The sequence below is a fragment of the Syngnathus scovelli genome, chromosome 13 (genome assembly GCF_024217435.2).
Source record: "Syngnathus scovelli strain Florida chromosome 13, RoL_Ssco_1.2, whole genome shotgun sequence".
Lineage (NCBI taxonomy): Eukaryota > Metazoa > Chordata > Actinopteri > Syngnathiformes > Syngnathidae > Syngnathus > Syngnathus scovelli.
Window position 1 is genome coordinate 1398299 of NC_090859.1, and position 25564 is coordinate 1423862.

The window sequence follows — 25564 nt, forward strand, 5'->3', positions numbered from 1 at the left end:
TAACATTTCTGCTGAATGTGACGCTTGAAGTAGTCCAACTTCCATTCCTTCCATATTTTTCCTTCCGTAAACTCGCCCGCCACTTTGGCTTCACTGCATGTTTTGCAGAGGAGACCTTTCTCATTCGAAAAAGAGAAAGTCTCACCCAGTTTCACCGTTTCCTCTTGTAGTTGCACACACTCCAACAGCCATCCAATCTTAAAACTGCCGCATCTCTTGTTTATTTTGGCTTGGCGAGTAGATGTGTCGCTCCTCATTCGTTTCGCCATGATTAGCTAATTTAGCATTTGCATCGCTTGACTCCGCCGCACTGTCGTTAGCTAGCTAACCTGCGCGGCACGGATGGGGAGGACTCATATGTGTCATACATATATGTAGCGTAAGTGAACCATATCATATCATTGGCTAGACACCTGTCAATTACTGATTTACACTATAAAAAGGCACAGAAAGAAAATCATCGGTCCACTTAATTAGATTAGATTATGTCTAACATTAGATATTAATCAATCAGTTTATGCAGAATTTTATTTTGTGCGCAGTATGGTGTTTCTTGTGCGGAAAGACTGTGCAACCAGTGCCTAATTGCGCAGCTGCGCAGCTTAGAGGGAACACTGAGTGCGACCCAATTCAAGTATTCAAGCAGTATTTCAAGTATGTATTTATTTAATTTTTAACATTTGTTCTGTTTAATTTTTTTATGAAGGTTTGACTCTACTTATTCCCTATCTGTTAACCAACAAGAAGCGATGGAAGGATTGTAAGATTCGTGTTTTTATTGGTGGCAAGATAAACAGGATTGACCATGACCGCAGAGCGTAAGTACTGCTCAGTCCTTTCCAAATGTTCCAAGTTTGGAGTAAAATAATGTTGGAAATTAAATTACTTTTGCATATACTGTACATACAAATGCGTACAAGTGAGTGAATATTGTAGTGTGTAGAGTATAGTATAGAATAGTAAATGAATAGTATAGTATAGTATTCTGTATATGCTTGTGTATATACTAAGGATGAGAAGATGAACCAATAAGTACACGAAAATGCCAGGCCACAATGCAAACGCATCGGTGGAGCAGTTGCAAGTTTCGAACAAAATAAAGATACAGTTTATATGCCACTGCATTGATACAGTAGGATCCATTGAATTAGTATCTGTTCTGTGTCATCTTTTATAAAAGTAATATGTCCATCAATTTGGGTACAGTTAACACAGTCACCGGTTACACCTCAACACTGCTGCAGTAGTCATTGCATAGCATTGGGGCACATTCTGCAGATTGCATTTGTTTAGTCGCTAGTCCCATGACAAGCCTCACCTTGATATACCCCGTATTTTCCGGACTATAAGTCGCTCCAGAGTACAAGTCACACCAGCCATAAAATGCATAATAAAAAACTAAAGACATATAAGTTGCATTTTTGGGGGAAATGTATTTGATAAAATCCAACATTAATAAGAACAGACATGTCATCTTGAAAGGCAATTTAAAAAAAAAATAGAATAGAAGCGACAACAGGCTGAATAATTTACGGTATGCTAACGTTACATGACACAAACAACAAACTGAGAACGTGCCTGGTATGTTAAAATAATGAGTTATTAAGATAACTATAGCATAAATAACATGCCAACAAGTTTACATAACCATCCACGTCACTCCAAAATACTAAATCCAATTAAATTGTCATCCTCTGTGTCACTCTTAAACAACTCCTCTAACTCTGGAAGTAGAAGATACAGTGCTTTCTCTTCTACGTCGCTTTCGTCAGACTCGTCAGTTGCAGTTCCAATTCTTCCGGCCTTTCCGAATCCTGACACACAGGCCTAGAGCACCCTCTAGCGGGTTGGTGTGAAAATAAAATGTGAAATGATATAATAATGTGTTAATAATTTCACTCATAAATCACTCCTGAGTACAAGTCACGCTCCCGGCCAAATTATGAAAAAAACTGAGATTTATAGTCCAGAAAATATGGTATGTAAAGCACTTTGTGCCTGGCAAGCCAGAATGCATGCTGTCCCAGCGGTTGGGTCTGGTGGGGGTGCTCTATTCACTGTGGCTCGGCTCAAAATGAACCAACAAAATTTGTTTACTTGCTATGACCTATGCTACTCTTTAAATTAAATTAAAGAAAGCTTATGACCATAAAAAAATGAGTGGGGTTGCTGGAGCAAGAAGCAAAAGCGTATCACTTTCATACAGAAAGGGAGTTGGACTTTACCTCATTGACTGGGTTGACATTCCCTTTAGCACAGCACCATCTAGTGCAGGATTCGGCAACCCAAAATGTTTAAAGAGCCATATTGGCCCAAAAAAACAAAAATCATACCTGTCTGGAGCCGCAAAAATCTAAAAGCCTTTTATAATGCAACATAGACTGTCAATACATAAGTTGTATGCCTACTATTAAAATAATTCAAAGAAAAATAGTGGTGTCAATTTGATTATTTCTTCTTGCGGCCCATTAGAGTTCACGTACCTGCATAGCAGCGCTGTCTGTTTGATATCGGTAACGTCACACGACTCATCCATCACAGGCAATTGAGAAAGCTGGAGTTGAATTGATGTCCTTCATCTGCTGATCGGTGATATTGTTTGTGCGGAGAGGCATGTCTTTAATTTTCTGAATGATCTCGGTTTTGTTTTTGAAGTTCGAAAATAGGCACTGATATTTTTAATGAATTAATCCTTCATGTACTCACCATCAATGGTTTTCCGCACTTTATTATCTCCGGGGCTGCAACAAGACTTGCAACAGTAGTTGAGTTTGGAGATGCAATCCACTTCTTGAAGCTGATTTTTCGGTCCTCAAATTTCTCCACCAGCACTGCAATTGCACCTTTCCTCTCAGTTCCAACTGGGTGATCTGCAGCAAATTTAGCATGCTTTAGCTGAAAATGTCGCTCCAAATTGCTCTTATTTGACAACTTCTCATTGCAAATCAAACATGCAGGCAAAGTCAAGTTAAAGTCCCGATGATCGTCACACACACATCTGGGTGTGGTGAAATTTGTCCTCTGCATTTAACCCATAATGCTTCAGCATTGGCAATGAAAGCAAATATTTCAGTCCATTCTTTCTTAAAGCTTCTGTTCTCATCAGCAATTTTTCTCTTTTTGCCTTTTGAATCGATGGCCCATCACTCACACACCTGTTTGTTTACAACTCACCTGTGCTGTGTCGCAGGCTATGACGCAATTTTGCTCTTTGGCGTCATTCTTAAATTCGGTATTTTTAATATATTTACAACTACATACATTTTTACAGCACCAGTATGGTTGTGTCATGATTACCATCTAAAAACCATATTTAAAAAAAAAACAACAACAACAATAAAATGGGCTCACCACCTGTGGGAGGGGCCAAAGGGGTTGGGTGCAGTGTGAGCTGGGCGGCGGCCAAAGGCAGGGACCTTGGCAGTCTGATCCCCGGCTGCAGAAGCTGGCTCTTGGGACATGGAATGTTACCTCTCTGGCTGGAAAGGAGCCCGAACTGGTGTGCGAGGCATAAAAATTCCGACTAGATATAGTCGGACTCGCCTCCACGCACAGTTTGGGTTCCGGTACAAGCCCTCTCGAGAGGGGCTAGACTCTCTTCCACACCATGTTCAAACATAATGGTGTCCATGTGTGCACTTGGCACCAGGACACCCTCGGCCGCAGTTCGATGATCGACTTTATAGTCGTGTCATCGGATTTGCGGCCGCATGTTTTGGACACTCGGGTGAAGAGAGGGGTGGATCTGTCAACTAATCACCACCTGGTGGTGGGTTGGCTCCGATGGTGGGGGAAGATGCCGGTCCGACCTAGCAGACCCAAACGCTCTGTGAGGGTCTGCTGGGAACGTCTGGCAGAATCTCCTGTCAGGAAGAGCTTCAACTCCCACGTCCGGCAGAGCTTTTCCCACGTCCCGGGGGAGGCGGGGGACATTGAGTCCGAGTAGACCATGTTCCGCGCCTCCATTGTTGAGGCGGCCGACCGAGGCTGTGGCCTTAAGGTCGTTGGTGCCTGTCGTGGCGGAAATCCCCGAACCCGCTGGTGGACACCGGCGGTAAGGGATGCCGTCAAGCTGAAGGAGTCCTATCGGGCCGTTTTGGCCTGCAGGACTCCGGAGGCAGCTGACAGGTACCGGATGGCCAAGCGAAACGCGGCTTCGGCGGTTGCTGAGGCAAAAACCCGGGCGTGGGATCCGGCGTCTCAGGAGGGGGAAGCAGTGCAACGTCAACACTGTTTACAGTGGGGATGGCGTGCTGCTGACCTCGACTCGGGACGTCGTGAGTCGGTGGGGAGAATACTACGAAGACCTCCCAAGAAGGGTGGGTACTCTGAGCTGCCGTTTGGTGCATAGACACAAACAACAGTCAGGACCCGTCCCCCCACCCGAAGGCGGAGAGAGGCTACCCTCTCGTTCACCGGGGTGAACCCCAATGTGCAGGCGCCCAGCCAGGGGGCAATAAGTATACCCACACCTGCTCGACGCCTCTCACCGTGGGCAACTCCAGAGTGGAAGAGAGTCCAGCCCCTCTCGAGAGGGCTTGTACCGGAACCCAAACTGTGCGTGGAGGCTAGTCCGACTATATCTAGTCGGAATCTTTCTGCCTCGCACAGCAGCTCGGGCTCCTTTCCAGCCAGAGAGGTGACCTTCCATGTCCCAAGAGCCAGCTTCTGCAGCCGGGGATCAGACCGCCAAGGTCCCTGCCTTTGGCTGCCGCCCAGCTCACATTGCACCCGACCCCTTCGGCCCGGCCACCAGACGCTCGCCTTCGAGCCCCGCCTCCAGGCCTGGCTCCAGAGGGCCTCCCGGTGACCCGCGTCCGGGCGAGGGAAAACAAAGTCCATTTGTGTTTTTCATCATAAGGGGCTTGGGCTTCTAATCCAGTGTGCTCTATATATGAAATAATTTCTCAAATAAGAAATTCAATGATGGTGCGCCTTATAGTGCGGAAAATACGGTAACTAGAAACACATCAAGTCGTTAAAAGCCCGGCCACCAATGGCACTGGAAGCATTAGTTTCAAGAGAAGAGGTAGATTTTTTTCCTTGACATTGCGTCTACCTAAACTTTGTGCCGATGCATCAAAGAAAAAATTTGGGGCATCAAAGAAAAAAGTAGGGTATATACAGGATGAGAATTTTCCGCGGATCCGCAGATTTCCGTGTTTTTTCCGTCGAAAGTATCATTTTTGTGAATCGTGTAAATCCGTCGCGGCATGCTCCTAATGAGACGACGAATAGTGCAGTGGTTGTTAACCTTTTTGGAGGTACTGAACCCCATCAGGTTCATATGTGCATTAGCCGAACCCCTCTTTGGGTTGCTACCGGTGTGTTCGGACATCCCTGGGGGCGCTACCAGTGCGTTCGGACTTGGGGGGGGGGGTGCTACCGGTGTGTTCGGCCATCCGCGGGGCGGGGCAATGACATACCAGCTCTGCCAAACCCCTGAAGCCGACTCACCGAACCCCTAGGTTAAGAACCACTGGAATAGTGTCTTGTGAGATGTCCTCCCAGATCTGTCTAAGGGCATTAGTGAGCTCCTGTAAAGTCTGAGGAGCAACCTGGCGGCATCTGATGGACCGAAACACTGTGTCCCACAGGTGTTCTATTGGTTTTGGATCAGGTGATCGTGAGGGCCATTCCATTGTGTCAATTCCTTCATCCTCCAGATACCGTCTGCATACTCTTGCCACATGAGGCCAGGCATTGTTGTGGATGAGGAGGAAACCAGGACCTACTGCACCAGCGTAGGGTCTGACCATGGGTGCAAGGATTTCATCCCGATACCTAATGGCAGTCAGACTTCTCTAGCCTGTAGAGGTCTGTTCGTCCCTCCATGGAAATGCCTCCCCAGACCATCACTTACCCACCACCAAACCGGTCATGCTGAATGATGTTGCAGGCAGCATAGCGCTCTCCTTGGCTTCTCCAGATCCTTTCACGTCTATCACAGGTGCTCAGGGGCAAACCTGCTCTCATCTGTGAAAAGCACAGGGTGCCTGTGGTGGACTTGCCAATTCTGGTGTTCTATGGTAAATGCCAATCAAGCTCCACGGTGCTGAGCAATGAGCACAGGGCACACTACAGGACGTCATGCCCTGAGGCCACCCTCGTGAAGTCTGTTTCTGACTGTTTGGGCAGAGACATTCACACCAGTAGCTTGTTGGAGGTCATTCTGTAGGGCTCGGGCAGTGCTCAACCTCTTCCTCCTTGCACAAAGCAGCAGATATTGGTCCTGCTGATGGAATGAGGACCGTCTACGGCCCTGTCCAGCTCTCCTAGAGTAACTGCCTGTCTGCTGGAATCTCCTCCATGCTCTGGAGATTGTCCTGGGAGACACATCAAATCTTCTTGCAACAGCACGCATCAATGTGCCATCCTGGAGGAGTTGGGCAATCTACGCAACTTCAGGAGGGTTAAGAAATCGCCTCATGCTCCCAGCCGTGATAATGACTCGAGCTAAAGCCAACACTTGTGCAAAAACTGTTAAAAAAGATCTAAAGGAGGAACTTAAAATGGCCTCCACCTGCAAAAGCAGTCCTGTTTTGGGGACCATCTTGTTGTTGCCCCTCTAGTGCACCTGTTAATTCCATCAACACCAAAAAAGTCAAAGTCAGCTTTATTGTCAATTTCTCCACATGCCAAAGACACACAAAGAAACCGAAATTTCGTTCCCCCCTATCCCACGGTGACAAGACATGGCTCACAACAGACAAACAAGTAAACAAGTATAACAAAAGCGTGCTGAATAAATAATGAATAAATAACACAACAATAAATAAATAAATAAGAGGAGCAGAAAAAAAAGTCGCAAGTGCGCGTACAGCAGACATTCCCGAAAATAGCGCAACAATGCAGCTGAAACTGATTAACAACCCCCTCTGCCACGTACCTGACCAAAACCTTATCAGAAAAGTCAAATTGAATTCACACCATACCCTGATAAAAAACTGTTCCTTTAATTTTATTGAGCAGTGTATGTGGGGGGCGCAGCCGGCCAGCTGGCCGGGAAAACATTAGCCTCGATGACTTGCGAGCATCGTTAGGCACATCTCAAAACAAAATTAGTTAAACTGTGAGTTCGGCTTGCCTCTGTAAACACTGGCAGCAGTGATGCAACAACATCCGCCTTATTACTACTACTTACTACTTTCGTCACATCATTTCCACTTCTTAACTTACACGGAGAACTGTTTTTACACCGCCGCAATGTGAATTTGCGATTGGGTTGTCATCACTCGTAGACGAGTTATTTAGTCAAACGGGATCAAGAACTGCTTCAGATGGGCATGGCTCGAGAGCAGCGTCATCGTACAACTCAGAACACAGTCCGTAACCACGTGCCTCACGGAACATATCCGTAAAGTAGATGTCCCGGGGAAGGTTTTGTGTATTCTCTGTCAAGATATGATCAGCTATGGAGGTCGCGGCGCTAGGAACATTAAGGAGCACATCAAAACAAAAAAACACAAAGCTACATTTTTACTTTTACAAGCATGTGGGTTTAGAAAGTAACATGATGTTACATGTCAGCTAATGTTAGGCTGTTGTCATCGTTAAAGAATAAATATTCAATGTATACACAGTGGAGCCTCGGTTTTTGAACGTCCCGGTTCGCGAACAAATCGGTATTTGAACAAAAAATTCGAATTTTTTTTGCTTCGGATGTCGGACAAAATTCGGTTGTCGAACCTCGCGAGATGAGCCGAGAGGACCCGCATGCCAACTGACTCCGTTCGTTATTACGTTCTCGTTACTCTGAGGATTGCATCAACTCTAATCATGCCTCCAAAGGAAGCAAGTGGGAGCAGTAAAGCCATCCTAAAACACAAAGACGCTTCTAAAGCAATGCGACAGTGAGCCCCCGCCGTGCTGCATGTGCACGATCGGACCAAATTAAGCTCCTTGCGCACTGAGGTCCACTTAAATTTTGGAAAGTACATTAGGGCTTTGAAAATATTTTCTAAATTTTAGCGACCGCTCTGTCACAATAATGCGACCAGCGCAGTGCGGTTGCGCGGTCGGCGGCGTGCTACGGTTGCGCGTTCGGCGGTGCGCTGCAGTTGCGCGATTGGACAAAAATGCGCAAATGAAAAAACACTTTTTTTGTTTGGAACGGATTAAATTTGTTTCCATTATTTGTAATGGGAAAACATGAATCGGAATTCGAACGATTCACTTCTTGAACAGCCTTCTGGAACGGATTGTGGCCGAAAACCGAGGCTCCACTGTATTTGGAAGAGGTTGCTATTCTACCGCTCTCTTAAACAATTTTTGGCGCAACAGCAAATGGCCACTTTGTGTGTCATTACACCTCACCATAGCAACGCGCGCCTCGAGCAAGGCCTCCTACCCGAGAGCCAGTGTGGGTTCTGGAAAGAACGTGGTATAGACATGGTATATTTGGCTGCTAGACAGCTACAAGAGAAATGTCAGGAACAGAAAGCCGACCTCTACTCTGTCTACGTCAGTTTAACAATTCGACAATGTTAGTCAATGCCGAAGTACGTATGCCCGAGAAAGTTCATCACCATCATACGTCAACTACACGACAGCATGCTAGCAAGAGTCCAGAACAACGGAGAGACGACTGCTCCATTCCCTGTCTCCAATTGAGTGAAACAATACTGTGTGCCAGCCCCCCACCTTGTTCAGCCTCATGTTAGCCATGCTGACAGATGCCTTCAGAGATGCTGATGTGGGCATCCGCATCAAGTACTGGGCGGATGGTTCAATATTCAACCTAAGGAGGCTTCAAGCAAATACCAAGGTTTTGACTGACACCATCAATGAATTCCTGTTCGCCTTCAACGCTGCCACTGAAGCTGACATGCAGATCAGTGTTGACCTATTATCTGAGGCCTGCGACAACTTTAGCCTCACCATCAGCACAAAAAAGACTGAGGTAATAAATACATCACCCAGCTCCAGGCAAACCGTACGCTGAACCGAACATCACCATCAATGGGCAGCGACTGAACTCGGTGGACAAGTTCGCCTATACCTTGGCAGCACATTCTCCAGGAATGTAGTCATTGACGACGAGGTCATCTCCAGACTCGCCAAAGCGGGCACCGTTTTTGTCAGACTACACAGGAATGTCTGGAACAGGAAAGGGATCACCACAGAGACAAAGCTCAAGGTGTACCGTGCTGTTGTTCTCACCACATTGCTCTACGACTGTAAAACCTGGACAGTCTATCAGCGTCATGCCAGGAAGCTGAATCACTTCCACACCATCTGTCTCAGAAAACTTCTCGGCATCAGGTGGCAAGACAGGATCCCCGACACTGAGGTCCTAACACGTGCTGACCTGCCCAGCATCCACACCATCCTGATGTAGTCTCAGCTTTGCTAGGCAGGCCATCTAGCTCGCATGCCAGATGAACGTCTCCCCAAGAAACTGCTGTTTGGCAAGCTACAGCAAGGAAAATGCTCCCAAGGTAGCCAGAAGAAGCGTTTCAATGATTCGCTGAAAGCCTCACTGAAGGCTTTCAACATCGACCATGGCACATGGGAGTAGGCAGCCCAGATTGGCCTCACCAGCCATCTGCGGACCCACCAAAAAAAGAAAAAAATTTAGGATGACGAGATGGTCCTTTTTGTGTCGACGGACAAGATACATACATAGCAATGCAGACACATGGAATGGTTTTGTTTGTTGTATACGGCCTTTTGCAGTGTGAAAGGACCTTCATTCTACTTCCATTCATTTCAATGAAAAAAAAAACACTTAGTTTTGCCTTTGTGAGCCAAAGTTCCACTTGAGCTATATAGGTTTTTTTTCACGATGAAATATGAGTTAAATACTTAAATCATACCACATGGGTAATTTCTTGCTTTTTCTTTCCCCCACAATTCATCAGTGCTAATTTCTTTTGTATTTCCTGTGCAGAATGGCAACTCTGCTGAGCAAATTTAGGATAGACTTCTCAGACATCACTGTGCTGGGAGACATAAACACCAAGCCCAAAAAGGAGCAGTAAGTCTTTCTCATCAAGCGTTATGTGTTTTTTGTAATTCAACAGTTGTTGGTATAATTATATTGTCCACTTGGATGACAAGTAATCTTGATTATAATTAGCTAAACTCAAACATTTTACTGTATTTGTTGATCAAAAATCTAAATACAAAACACATTTTGGCTGTAAATAATTTTTTTATTACTTTATTTAACAGACACGAGGTGGCAATAATGATGCTGTAATTTTGATAACAGCTTGAATTTACTCGACTCAAGTTATGCTACATACTGTAGGGAAAATGTGCTCTCAAAAGCTGCATTTTTGTTTATTTTCCGGCAGTACAGTTTATCAAAATTAAAATTATATCCCACTCTACAGTGTATTTTGTTTTTAGCCTTTTCTTTTTTCCAGTACTTTTTGTAAGATGAAAGGATGATTTTGTTATTCCTAGCTGATATTGTAGCTTAAAGCATGATCGTATTCTCCTGTTCAGCATTGCTGCCTTTGATGAGACGATTGAGCCCTATCGGTTGAGAGAAGACGACATGGAGCAGGAGGCAGCTGAACGTTTGAAAAACAGCGAACCATGGCGGATCACAGACAATGAGCTGGAGCTTTATCGTGCCAAGGTCTGTAACGCATATTATTGTTTATTTGTTTATTTATTTTAATTTAATTTGGCCTTTCTGACCAGTTTATGCAGTATGTACAAACCGGATTCGATTGAAGTTGGGAAATTGTATAAAATGTAATTAAAAACAAAATACAATGATTTGAATATCCTTTTCAACCTATATTCAATTGAATACACTTCAAAGACAACATATTTAATGCTCAAACCCATAAACTTTATTTTATTTTTCAAATAATAATTAACTTAAAATTTCATGACTGCAACATGTGCAGTAGAAGTTGGGAAAGGGCATGTTGGGTCTAAATACGATTAGACATTAAATCACTCACTGGAATGAAGAGGAGAAGACAACCAGAACAGGTTTACTCGCGAGGAGAATGATAGAGAAAGCAATCTCAGTTACAAACTCCATCAGTTCTGAGTCCTTACTCCACGTGCCCCTCTTTTTAATGTTATGGTTGCCCTGGTTACAGAGGCGTTGCTACACTAAGGGAGGGGGGATTGTGTCTGTAGCAACGCTGATTAGCAAAAGAATGTAGTGTGGTGTGAATTAGCACTTCGTTGTTGGCTCGTGACCCCCCGCAGAGGCCGTCCCCAGCCGTCTTCCCTCACAGTTGGCTGACTCGTCCTCGACTGTGATCAAATACCTTGAAGCACGTTGATTGCCGCTTTGCTGTGGAACAAATGCAACTAGACCTTTGCTAACTTTATCTACTTGGTAAATTAACACATAATAATAATAAGTAACTTGTCCTAAACACTTCAACACACATTAAGCAAACGTGAGGTAACTGGTATGCAGTTCCTTAAACAAACATTGAGTAAATATGGGATAACTTTTATGCAACTACTTCTAACTGTATGTAACCCTTAACAAAGAAAAACAGGTCTGATAAACTACAATCTATGAACCAAAGCTACATCTAAATGAAAAGGAATGAAGTTCCTGTGAATCAAACAAAGAACATGTCACCTATGCAAATAAGCCCTGCTCATTGTTAGTGAAGGCCTCTTACGGGAACAAAAACACACAGACAACATAAGGACAGGAAGGATACAATGGCTGACAGGGATCAAAAGACATCCCTATCACTAAAAAGGAAGAACCTAGATAAAAGGAAAGATAAAGTCGTAAAGGCGAGGCCTCCAGCTTCACTTAAAATTATTCCAACAGGGCATGTTTACCACTTCATTATATCACCTTTCCTTTTAATAACACTCAATAAACGTTTTGGAAGAGAGGACACTGATTCTCTTAGCTTCTCATGTGGAATTCTTTCCCATTCTTGCTTGATGAACCGCTTCAGTTGTTCAACAGTTCGGGGTCTTCCCTGTCGTATTTTACGCTTCATAATGCGCCACATATTTTCATTGGGAGACAGGTCTGGACTGCAAGCGGGCCAGGTGAGAACCTGGACTCTTTTACTTCGAAGCCATGCTGTTGTAACGCGTGCAGAATGTGGCTTGGCATTATCTTGCTGAAATAAGCAGCGGCGTCCATGAAAAAGACGTCACTTGGATGGCAGCATATGTTGCTCCAAAATCTGTATGTACTTTTCAGCATTTATGTTGCCTTCACAGAAATGTAAGTCACCCATGCCATGGCAACTAATGCACCCCCATACCATCACAAATGCTGGCTTTTGAACTTTGCGTTAACAATCTGGATGGTCCGCTTCCTCTTTGGTCTGAAGGACACGACGTCCATTGTTTCCAAAAATAATTTGAAAAGTGGACTCATCAGACCACAAAACACTTTTCCATTCTGCATCAGTCCATTTTACAAGAACTCGGGCCCAGAGAACCCGGCGGCATTTCTGGATGTTCATAAACGGCTTTGGCTTTGCATGGTAGTTTTAACCTGCACTTACTGATGGAGTGACGAACTGTATTTACTGACAGTAGTTTTCTAAAGTTTTCCTGAGCCCATTTGGTGATATCCTTTACACACTCACATCGGTTTTGAAGGCAGTGCCGTCTGAGGGATCGAAGGTCACGGTCGTTCAGTCTTGGTTTCCGGCCGTGGGGCTTATGTGCAGTGATTTCACCAGATTCGCTGAACCTTTTGATGCTATTATGGACTGTAGATGTTGAAATCCCTAAATTCCTTGCAATTTTGCTTTGAGAAATGTTCTTAAACTGTTCAACTATTTTCTCACGCAGTTTTGGACAAAGTGGTGAACCTCGCCCCATCCTTGCTTGTGAATGACTGAGCATGTTTGGGGAAGCTCCTTTTATACCCAATCGTGGTACCCACCTGTTCCCAATTAGCCTGATCACATGTGGAATGTTCCAAATAGGTGTTTGAGGAGCTTTTCTCAGCTTTCTCAGTATTTTTTGACACCTTTCCCAACTTCTACTGGATGTGTTGCAGCCATGAAATTCAAAGTTAATTATTATTTGGCAAAAAACAATTAAGTTTATCAGTTTGAACATTAAATATGTTGTCTTTGTAGTGTATTTAATTGAATATGGGTTGAGAAGGATTTTTAAATCGTTGTAGTTTGTTTTTATTTACATTTACACAATTTCCCAACTTCAACCGAATCCGGTTTGTAATTAATACTGACCACAAAACAGTTTGTCACATGTGGAATGGAGCAGGGTGACCAAATACAGTTTGGACCAGGGTTTATTAATGGGAAAATGGTGGTGGAGGACAGGATGAGGGGAACAAACACAGGCAGTCGAACATGGCAACGGACGGGCAGCAGAAATGGATGGGAACCAGACGTGTGGAAAACGCAGACAGAGTGAGCAGGGTAAACAGGATAAGGAGGGGCGAGAGCACAGACGTGGGACAGAGACGCGAACGGACACCATAACAACGAAACACGCAATGTGACACACAAGGGTAGCAGAAGGCTTGGAGAAGTTCTACTCCACGGGGCAGAGATCTGTTACAGTTCAGTGAGATCTTAGACAGACAACCCCCCCATATATTTTTTATTGACAGAATATTCCATTTAACAATAAAATAACATTTTCTTTGTCATTAAAGAACAACTAAGGAGAATTAAAGAATAAATGTATACAAACAATCAGATTCAGAAAATTCGGTACGATAAAATCTCTCTCCATAGATTTTGCTCTATAATTCAAAGTGACGTTAAAACCGCAGTAGCAATTTTGCCGGCTAAAACAACACACATAGATAAGCAGGACGGAAACTCTGTCAGGTTTACAGCATCAACGATTGGCGAGTCATTTACATTTACATTATCATTACATTATCGTCTGAAATCCAACAGCTCTCTCCACCCCAAACGGAGCGCTCCTCAAAAGCGAAGGCACTGTCTGTCTATGCTAATTCTGTATGTGCAGATGGCCTGCCTGAAATGTATGTAATTTGATTCATTTTTCTGAAGGATCGTCAGCCCCCCGTAGTATTTAAAAATGTTATCTTGGCAACTTTTTGCACTGTTGGAATTTGAACTAACAACCGAAAAAAGATGCCATATTGCAGAGGTTGAAATTTTTGGGGGCGGACCAATGCGCTTGAATCATGAGCCACCCAACTGGCCTTGGGCTGTCACGTGACTAATATGACAACAACAATTATTTCTGCCTATTGTTGGTTTTAAATAGCTATCGTAACATTGTGGAAAACACATCCACGCATTACAAGATTTGTGAAGAGGAGTGGTCCAAAATTCATCCTAATATTTGTGGACATGGGGTCTACATACTACATGTAACGTTCAGTTGTGATTATTGCTGCCAAAGAGACTTCAATCCAAGTTTTCACTTGCGTTTTGTGCATGTTTACGTTATTCTCCATAAAAAGGGAAAATATCCAATTCCTTATGTGATGTTTTTTTTACCATACTCTGTTTACGCTTTTGATTAAGAAAATATTAAACCTTTTATGAGCAGTTTATGCAGAACTTCCAAAGGGTTCACATTGACATTTTTCCTTCTACTCTACCTGTGTCACACTGCCGAAACTGTCAGACTCAAGTGCACACCACATGGAGTAATACAGTATGTGTGAAATTGTATGTACGGCTTAGAAACCACTGCTTGTGTGAAAAAAATGTTTTCTTTGTTTTTTAAAATGTAATTTGTGGATGTTAAGTATAGACTGGTTGACAAAAAGCTGTTTGTGGTGCAATTCTTTATGTACATGTAATTTGTTAAAGGTTTGATTGAACATATTTGACGTTTGTTTTTCCAGACTAATCGTCAGATCAGACTCAATGAGCTACTTAAAGAACACTCCAACACAGCCAACCTCATTGTCATGTAAGCCACCTCTGCTTGAATGTTTGTGCTTGTATGGGTAAAATATATGGGTAAATTAGAACTGCAAATTGCCTATCCCACTGCATTGCTTACAATTACGAGTGATTTTGATTACAAATGCAGCTTTTTTTTTTTTTTTTAATTTGCATAGGTTTTCAAAAGCAAACTGAATGTATCTTTTGTTTTCTTCAGGAGCCTGCCATTGGCCAGAAAGGGTGCAGTGTCTAGTGCCCTGTACATGGCCTGGCTGGAGGTGTTGTCTAAGGATTTGCCACCCATCCTTTTGGTGCGTGGCAACCACCAGAGTGTCCTAACTTTCTACTCTTAAAAGCAACAAAAATAACACATAAGGAATGATTCTTACATCCACCTACTGTGTCTGTTTGACATGGTCTGCTCGACTGTGTCGGTTAGACAAACATAATACAAACTGCAAAAATTGAGTTAAAAAATAAAGTGACATGATTAAAATACAGAATGGATTTTGCTGAGGAAAAATACATAGAATTCAAGTGGTGAGTGTAGGGTGCTTTTTAAAATTTACCAACTCTTTTTTTTTTTTGTTCCTCAAATGTATTTTCTCATTTATTTCCAATCTGATTCACATACGGGAATGTCAGTTTCTCGAAACGGTTCTATAAAAAGGAAAATGTCACACCAAAATGTCATCTTCAATTTGGTGTGACATGGAATGGTCGCACTTGTTATTAAAATGACTCGACCTGTTAATGTTAATGTTTGTGAAGCCTCAATATTTAATTACCTTGCTGCTTTCCTTAAGTACTTGGAGAGAAGCACATAGAATGCTTTGCAACACCTTTTTAAAGCCTTATGGATGTGCCTTCCATTTAATCACATTAATCTCTAGTTAGATGACAATGTTACTTATATGAAATAGTAGTTCATTTTATTGATTTTTTTTCAAATATGAGTCCTTCTGAGTGGAGTGAATTGCATGAATAGAAGGTGTCTATTCATTCTACTAACTCTTCCCACTTTGTTGTGTTGGGCTGTTGTTATTCTCTGCATTAACTTTTGAGTCTTCCTTTTAAAATATTGTAATATTTCTAATGCCTCAACTACTCTGCAAAAGACACGATTAGGCTTTTAAACAAACGCCTAAAGCATTGATAGAATGGTCTTGAGTTGAAGATTTAATTTGTGGCTGTCATTTTTCATTTGCTACAGTGTGTCACATTAACAGTAGCCTATTGCAGCTCATGTAGGTTCACAGGTTAGCCTATTGCAGCATATGTAGGTTCACAGATTAACCAAATGGTTTCCTTCAACAAAATGTTTGTTCCTTGTATTTTTCCCCTGAACACGTCACTATCGAACAAGCTAGTAAACTTTGCCTTAACACCAGAACTAATGATTCAAGTTTTTGTAAGCCATACTTGTTAGTTCAACTTCTTGTTTTCAGCACAATCGAATAGACCACCATAACTACTGTATGTATGTATTTACGCGTATGTAGTATGTGATCACCGTCCGCCCATAATGGTCTCTTGAATCATTTAATGTAGCTCAGCTCTGCAAGCAGCAGGTTCTGTGGTGACTCAACATATAACACATCCAGCAATCATACAGTTTAGATTTACTCTTGTACTCAGGCCCCTCACATCCTCTTTATCTTGTTTGTCTTAAGGATGTATGATGAACTGCTAGTCTTATCCATAGTGACCTTTTTTTCAAACTTGAAAGATTTACAGTTCTGAATAATGTAAAATTGAAATTTGAAAAACCTATACCACTATGCATTTTCATGTGTCACATATGTAATAAAAGTCCATCTCCCAATTTGAAAGGTCCACTCGCTTCGCTTCACTTCATTTCGTGTAGGACACAAGGCATGCATTACATAAAAAAAATTAGATCAACTGAAGAGTTACCAACATTTTTTGAAAGAGCTACATCTTGGGTACTGATTATTGTGAAGGGCTACTTGTTTGATCTACAGTGGTACCTCTACTTACGAAAGCCTATACTATAGGCCCTGTACAGTGATCCCTCGTTTGTCGCGGATAATTGGTTCCAAGACCACCCGCGATATGTGAAAATCCGCAAAGTACTGTCACCTTTTTTTTGACATACATACATTGTTTGTGTATCAATAAGTGTATATTAAACCATATAAGTGCATATGTTATCATTAGAACATTAAAAAAAAAATTCAAACATGTAAATACTATACTATTAATACGTAGTATAAATGACATGCAGAAAATAACGTATGAATAATATAAATATGATACGTGTTTGTGCGTGTGTGTGCGCGTGTGTGTGCATGCGCGCGCGTGACATGTCAGGGATGAGAATTTTCCACAGATCCGCAGATTTCCGGGTTTTTTCCGTCAAAAGTATCATTTTCATGAATCGTGTAAATCCTTTGAGAAAATTATTTTTTTCAACGTTAGCCTCGGCGACTCGCGAGCATTCCCCCGCCCGCCGTGACGGCATCTTTAGGCACATCTCAAGACAAAATTAGTTAAGATGTGTGTACAGAAATCGGCTTGCCTCTGTAAACCTAACTCACTGGCATCAGTGATGCGACAACATCCGCCTTATTTTCAGCAGCATTTTGGCGCTACTTTCGTCACATCATTTCCACTTCTTAACTTACGCGGAGAACTAAGTGTTTTTACACCACCACAATGTGAATTTGCAATTGGGTTTTCATCACTTGTAGACGAGTTCACAAGGGAAGGCTCCTGACGTCCCAAAAAGAGAACCCCGACCCAGAGCAGGAGGTCGGGCGGGTGGGGGGCAACATCAGACGCGCGTTAATACCAGTCCGATAAGTCTGAGTCATCAGACGAACACGTCGACCAAGCACCGTCATCAGGTGGCACCACCGCCCATTCCCCCTCTCAGCTGTGGTCTGGAGAGACGTTGGCCTGAGGGCCGGCACAGGAACCAGATGTCTCTGCTGGACGACTTTGAATGGGATGCCGGTCAGATTGCAACGCCTTGCCTGTCGGAGTGGAACCAGGCTGCGGACGTGGCAACAGCAGCCGAGGAGGAGACTGAACCGGAGACTGCGGCTGACGACGAGACCGGGCCGACGGCTGCAGACTACGGGTTGAAGAAGCTGAGGGCCGAGAGGCAAGGGCATGGGCTGGAGGTGAAGAGCGGGTCTGGAGCAGGGACTTGCGACAGGTGGTATGGGCAAGCAAACCGTTCCCAAACGGATCTCTGCTAGGCGGGTGCTCTGGGCTCTCTTCCGGCAAGAGGCCACCCAGTGGCCCTCACCCCCGCAGTATAGGCATAGCCTAGCTCTGAGGCGTCTATGACACTCCTCTGGCGAGAGCGAGGTGCGTTCAATGTCTATAGGCTTTGGCCAGCTGGGCTGGGTGGAAGGAGTGTTCATGGTGTGCTGGCTGACTTGGACGGGATCCTGGGCGAACAACAGGTGAGACGGGACGACGGGCTGCCCATGATACCCGAGGTGTCGGGCTGGTGTCACGGCAGCGGAGGGGCGGTGTCAACTTAACCTTCTCGCGCCATCTTGACCGGATCCGTCGATCTACCCGTGCGGCCAGGTCTATGGCATCTTCAAGAGTCCGAGGGCGCTCGTAGGACACCATCTCATCCTTGATGTAATCCGCAAGTCCGTGGAGGAAGGTGCCGCTGAGAGCCGGGGTGTTCCAGTCGCTCCGACGCGCCACCGCCTGGAACTTAATGGAGTACTGCGCCACGTGTTAGAGATTTGCTCACTCCAACTTATTTTGCAAGAACCACACGGAAGACAAGCAAGTTCTTTTAGACACCTGCAGGTGGAGAGATCACTCGCTACAGGAATGAAATCTCGAGCCTCTCCCAACTGCAATGGCATATTTATTAAGAGAAACAGAGTGGGGGTAAGAGTAGGTTGAATAGGAAGCCCTTGTGCTCTAGTCAAAACATATCAGGGGATGTTTTACGACCTTGTGGAGGATGGGACAAGGTAGGTTATTTATTACCGGTTGCATTCCAACATAATCATACGATAAGGATAATCTGAAAAACCCTAACATCTCCCTCCTGTTTTATCATATGATTATGCCACCCCAAACAACAAAGACAAGTAAAAAACATATATACATGTATAATGAAGAAAGAAGAATAGTAAAAATAAAAACAACAACACTTTCCAGTGAAGATGAGGCATTACCTCAATACCCCAAGATCAAACTTATTGTGTAAGCGAAAAACCTGCCGGCCAGATGTTATTAGCAAGAAAATTCTTACACGGTCCCTTTGCCTAAGACGACCAGAATGCTATCAATAAAAAACAAAAACACAGAAACAGTACATCATTGTATCCATCACTTGCGAAGCATTTTTGATGGTCAAATCATCAAGTTTCTGTAAAACATGCTCAATAGAACAGCATCTACGCAATCCACGCTTCATTATCGTCATCACATCCGTTATCTCTAAGAAGTTGTATATGAACTTGGGCTACAGTAGAGGACACAAACTTCGACACAGCAGACTTCAAACATGGGATAACGCAGGACGTAAACAAGCACAACACCACCAGCACAACAAGCACAGGAGACAGCAATTTCAAAAGCAGTTGCCACCAGTTGCCAGAGAATAGCCACGAAAAGAAATCAAACTGATGTGGGACCTTGTCATTAGACATGGCCTGCTGTAAGTTCTTCAGTGAATTCATGGCGTCGTTGATGTGGGTGTCATTTTCTCCTGGTATGTATGTGCAACAGGAAGTCCCAATGATGTGGCACACACCACCTTGTGCTGCCGTCAACAAGTCCAGAACCATCCTGTTTTGCAAGACCATCAGTCTAATAGCCTGAATCTCTCTATTTTGTCCATCGTTGACTTGCAGTGAGAGATTCACAAAGGATTGAAAACGATAGTTCAGTGTCTCGATGAAGAGCGATAGTTTCCCAACCCCAATCTGAGGGAAGAGCGCAAGGACAACTTTGTTTCCGACGGACCATACTTTATGGTCCTCTGGAACGTTCGCACCCCAGACAGGGTCATGAGGGTCAAAGGTTGCAACTGCTCTGCGTCGACGTCCAGAAGAGTTGTGTGCTCCTGTCAGCTAATGATGTCGTATCCTGTAGGTGTGGTCCGTCACCCACACTGGTGCGCACACTCCTGTCCGGTTGGCGGGCAGCATCGGATAAACCTTGGATGTAACGTGTAATTCACTCCAGCTGGTCTCGCTGTGTAGGCCACTTGTGGTATTGTTCATCCTCTAACAGTCACATTGAGATTTGCCCAGAATAGCTGATCACAGGCACTGTCTGCAAGTCCAGGGCGGTAAGGGTCAGCATCTTTGACTGTGACAGCACGGTTGATATCCAACTCCTGGATGCCGTGTCCCTGTAAAACAATGCTCTAGACTTTCCTGCTACGTTTCACACAATAATAATGATGAGTAAATCATCAGATACCTCTCGTGCGTACACTCCAACAAACGTTAAGCAGATGTGAGAACTTGCATGAAGTCTACTTAACAAAACATTGAGTAAATATGGGATAACTTGAAAACTGTCCCGGTCAACAACAATTCGTAAATAGAAACTACAAGGCATAATAGATAAAGAACTTCTCTTTAGCTAGACAAAGAACAAAGGTGTTCTGTTCATAAATAGTGAGGGCCTCTCACAGATAAGACAAGGAAGGGAGTATAAGAACTCCCTAAAACCTGGCAGATGTGTTGGCCTTGAGCGAAAGTATGAGACCTCCGGGTCAGGCCGGCCAGCGCTTCTACAAAACTAATTATCCTGACATTTCCCCGCTGTTTATCACATATTTGCTGAAATTCACACATCACCGTAAACAACCCCTTTTCTCGACTCTCAGTCGTCGGATCACATTCATGAGGACAAATATGTTTACACCAAAGGATAAACGTTGCGATGTCATTATTCAGAATCCCATGGATCTGGGAAAAGTCTGGTAACACAGATGCAGGAATTTTGCCATCAACATCATCATGTTGCCGCTCAGACATTAGGTATATCTGAGCAATCTCGTCCTCCATGGGCGATATTACTGTAGTGGCGAGACAATTAAACAGAGCACGAAGACACGGTATGCAACATCCATACAAGGTGAGCATAGCAGCAACACTGAATCTGATGGTAAAATTGAGGACACAATGGCGTTATACTTCCCAAAAGCATTCATCCACTTGTAGTGCTCTTTCATCCTCGTTTTGAGGGATCGCAGGCCTGCAATCCGTCAGGCTCCCATCAGGGGCGGTGTTGTTGGGGATGAAGGTGCAGCATTGTTCTCCAAACATTGCGCAGACGCCTCCTTTCTCAGACAACAACATATTATGAGCATTGTGGTTCTGGATCGACATTAGGGAAGGCGTGGCTAGCTGTTTATGCACTGCCTCGAGCCCCGCTTGTGTCCGTTTGCCCAATTTCTGCATGTTGTAATGGATGTAATTTATCCTGTCTACGTTCTTGTTCATCGTTCACCAGCAGCAAATGGAGGACTCCCATCCCGCTGCAATTTGGTCATTTAATTCTTATTAATAAGGAACTCCTCTAGGGACTCCAATTGCATCAATTTCGGTCAGATCATCGTCGCCTCTCAAATTTAAAGATATTTTGGTTTTTACCAGCTTTTTTCCCAGATCTTGGCATGTTGATGTATATACAATTTCGCTTGACTACATTCTCTGAAAGCAATGGCTTCTTTTTTTTCTTTTTTTTTCTCTCAATGGATATTATATAGACTGCTCTGTCACACACTTCACAATCCAGTAGACGTGACAGATTTCACACAATCTTTGGTCAATGGCAACGGTACAACATAAATAATCAGTCGCAAATCCATACATATGACATATTCAATTATTATTATTTTTTTCTTTCTTTGCAGCTTGTTTTGCCATAAGCAATCAATTGTTTCTTTTTTCAGTTACTCTTATAGTTAGTTACCTGAAACAAATTATCCACATTCATTCTAGATATTCATCCCATTCTTTAACATCTACAGAGGTTGTTGACAAAGTACACATATAAACATCATACTTTCATGGCAGTCCAGATCCGACACAGCAGATCATCCTGCAAAGGTCAAATTGATCTTTTAAATTGGAGGCATTCAGTGTTTTTGTTTTTGTTGAAACAAGCTCTACAAAAAAAAATTGTTTTGTTTTGAAACTGTTTTGAATATGAATCAAATCCATATGTTGTATAAAGCTGACTGACCTGCCCCACTATCCCTCCTCTTGAGCCATGTGACACGCACCATGGCTCAATATTGCTCACCATTAGCATAGGTTCTTTGGTGGGGTAGGTCATTTATAGGTGCCATTCTCTAATCTTGCCCCTCTTTTCGTCCATAATTGAATTTCACTCTATGGACTTTGTCGCTGCACATCTTTAAAAATGTTTCAGTGATCTAATCTGCTTCTTGTGTGTATAAAATTTGAAGTGTCTTTTGCGCTGCAGCTTTGTGGTTCTGCCTGCAAGCTTGTTACCTCTTGACACCTTATCAGTCTCGTGTGTGTGTGTGTGTGTACTGCACACGTGCACATAGCTACTTTTCGTGGCAATTGGACTGTTTTGACAACTAGCTTAGCAAGTAAATGGATGCCCTCCCCGAATGGGGAGTGACTCAGCTAGCAAATGATTAGACATTTTCACTTTCTTGTAGTTTCTTTAGTTACTTTTCAATCGTTTTCTCATTGTTTATCACAAGATTCTTAGAAATTTGAATACGAATCAAAACTTATGTTTTATTTTACTCAATTGTATGATTTAGAGAATCCATATGTAGTAAAGTGTTGTATTACTACATATGATTTCATCATCTTTTAATTTGACTTTCTTTCCAAAACGCTTCTTAATTTCTCAGTTCACACATCTACATGTGTTACTGGTTCTCCAGTTTTTTCTCTAGTTAACTATCAATCCAAAAGCTACGTTTTCTTTTTAGCATTCAACCTGCTCAAAATCACTCTTTCATCAAAGTCGCTCTACTAATTTTCTATAGTAGTCGCCAACGACTTCAACCATTCAACCTTTCATTCAGGCAATCATTCATCAATACTCGTCATATGCATCTCATACAGTCTCCAAAAAGGAGTCTTCTTATCACATTGGTCCCATTTCATCCAAGCTCACCACACAACATTCATATATCATTTTCAACTCAAGTTTCCTGGTAGAACAATCCACCAATTCAAAAAAAACGTAACTAAAACAAACAACTGGCAAATTAATCTGAATTTTTCTTTGTTTTTAAATTTGAAGAACTCAATCTCTCAGATTTAGCTTGCAATTAGAATTTTGCATAATCTTATAACACAACTAATCAATTATTCCTATTAAATGTAGCATTGCAAAATCTTAAATTCACAATTTAGCTTCTCCCAATTCCTGAAAGCATGTTCTGTTGTTTTGTTAACTCCGAATTTCTCATGAGGGCTTGACACTAACATGCACTAGTGTGGATTAGTTTCTGCTCGCAAACAGATTTCTCTCTTTTTCTTTAATTTTTATCTGTCAAAATTGTTTCTGTTCTGCGGTGTAAATTGAATAGACAACAGTCTAGCAAATTTCTTTATACTAAAAGTTTAGCCAATCTTCATCAACTTAACACATACGCACACACATGCACAGCTCTCGCGTGCGGAAGGTAGGTCTCAGCAACAATGATTCGTCACAGGCTGGCCATTTCCTGTGGTCGATCATGAGCTGGTCCCTCCCATGCACACGAGGACAGCACATTCTAATTTTATTTATTTATCTTCTAGAAGCAAGTTGCATTTCTTAACCACTTGATTTGCATATTTTAACTTCAGTGTAACACAATTTGATCCCTATTCATTTGTAATTGGGCTTACAAACAGCATTGTCATACTTCTTGTGTGGACAGGGGCTCTAACAATCTAAAAAGATTTTTGATAACCTGACAATGACATGTTTTGCTGTCATATGGGAGAGGTTTCAGATCTTTTAAATTTCGATACATGATTTGCATAGGACCGGAAACTCCTCTTGCCCCTTGCTTGAGCCGCTGCTTGAGCTGCGGCTTTGCACCTGCTCACAGGGGCCTTATTGTCTCCTGGTCTGACAAACACTTGTGACCTCATCAGTTTTCATCTTTCTAGCTTTTGTCTCTTGAATTCGTTCTCATCTCTTTGTGAAGATTTCAACCACACTCTAGCACTTCTACCACTTCTTCCACATTTCAAATTTCCTTGTACTCCATACATTTTCTTCCACTTCAGCATGTATTGCATACAATTAAGAAATCTACTTGCCATGAACTTCTCGTTTTAAAGAAGAGCAGAGCAAGAGATTTACCGTTCTTATTTCCCATCTTAATTTTAGTAGTTTAAGGTTTTACATTTTTTTTTTTTTTTTTTCTTTCTTTGAGGATCCTCAATGCAGGTTTAAATTGACCTTTCAACAGATTACCAGCCTGTTTTATTGCCGTGGATAAACGCTAGAACTACTTTTTAGTCAATTTATCCTACCAGTCACACACTCAATCACACAAACGCCAGCGCTTTTTTAGGCCTCATAGCTCGGACAAACCAAAGCCGTATCTCATAGCTCGGACAAACCAAAGCCGTATCTCATAGCTCGGATAAACCAAAGCCGTATCTCATAGCTCGGACAAACCAAAGCCGTATCTCATAGCTCGGAAAAACCAAAGCCGTATCTCTCGTGCACCTGTGTTTTTTTACGCGTTTCACAAACAACAACACAATCACACAACTTCAGGCCTTTAACTTACTTGTCCCCTGGTTCGTTGCACTGCCGGGTCCCGTCAATCCACCTCTGTCAGACGAAGGCAGACCTTAGATGCTGGCCCAGCGAAGAATTCTCTTCCCAGGACTTTCTCCTCCAGGTCCTCCTAGTGGACGCTGGCTTGTCGACAATGCAGCACGTCCTTCTTCGTCAGACAGATAGCGGGTATGAGGGGTCCCGGGTTTCGGCACCAAAATGTTAGAGATTTGCTCACTCCAACTTATTTTGCAAGAACCACACGGAAGACAAGCAAGTTTTTTTAGACACCTGCAGGTGGAGAGATCACTCGCTACAGGAATGAAATCTCGAGCCTCTCCCAACTGCAATGGCATATTTATTAAGAGAAACAGAGTGGGGGTAAGAGTAGGTTGAATAGGAAGCCCTTGTGCTCTAGTCAAAACATATCAGGGGATGTTTTACGACCTTGTGGATGATGGGACAAGGTAGGTTATTTATTACCGGTTGCATTCCAACATAATCATACGATAAGGATAATCTGAAAAACCCTAACACCACGGATCTGTTGCCTTGGTGCAGCATGATGAGTTCCTCGGAGGCGTCTTCCGAGGCTGAGCACAAGTCGAACACGCACAGGATTTCAGCTGCGAAGACGTCGAACGACAAGCAGGTGGGTCCCTGCCGCTCATATTCCGCCGTCCCCCACAGCCACGCCTCGCCCGTAAGGTGAGTGAGTACAAACCCCATCTTGGCTGGTTCCGTGGCGAACGTGACGGGGTGGAGGTCGAACAAGACGCCCGGACGTACTTGGGGTCACCGTCGAACCTGTCAATGTTGCTGAGTCTGGGCTCCGGATTGTCGCATAATGGTCAGTTCATTCTGTCAGGAACAGAGACAGGGCGACCAAATGCAGCACGAACCTTTATTGAAAGGGGAAGTGGAACGCTGGACTGCCGGTCTGGCTGGTGTGACTGAGCAGAAGAGCGCAGGTGGCGATCAGAACGTGGTCAAGGACAGGTGAGTAGTCA

The 25564-nt window shown here is 43.3% G+C and overlaps 1 protein-coding gene across 2 annotated transcripts in view; it reads left to right on the forward strand.

Moving 5' to 3' along the window:
- Positions 1–16652, forward strand: part of slc12a2 (solute carrier family 12 member 2) — a 114864-nt gene extending 98212 nt beyond the window's left edge. For both annotated transcript variants that reach the window (XM_049738637.1, XM_049738636.2), the window contains 5 exons: positions 707–818; positions 9893–9979; positions 10456–10591; positions 14774–14841; positions 15034–16652. In XM_049738637.1, coding sequence (XP_049594594.1) covers positions 707–818; positions 9893–9979; positions 10456–10591; positions 14774–14841; positions 15034–15169 — 539 coding nt within the window. In that variant the 3' untranslated portion in view covers positions 15170–16652. The remainder of the gene's footprint in view (positions 1–706; positions 819–9892; positions 9980–10455; positions 10592–14773; positions 14842–15033) is intronic.
- Positions 16653–25564: the final 8912 nt, after the last annotated feature.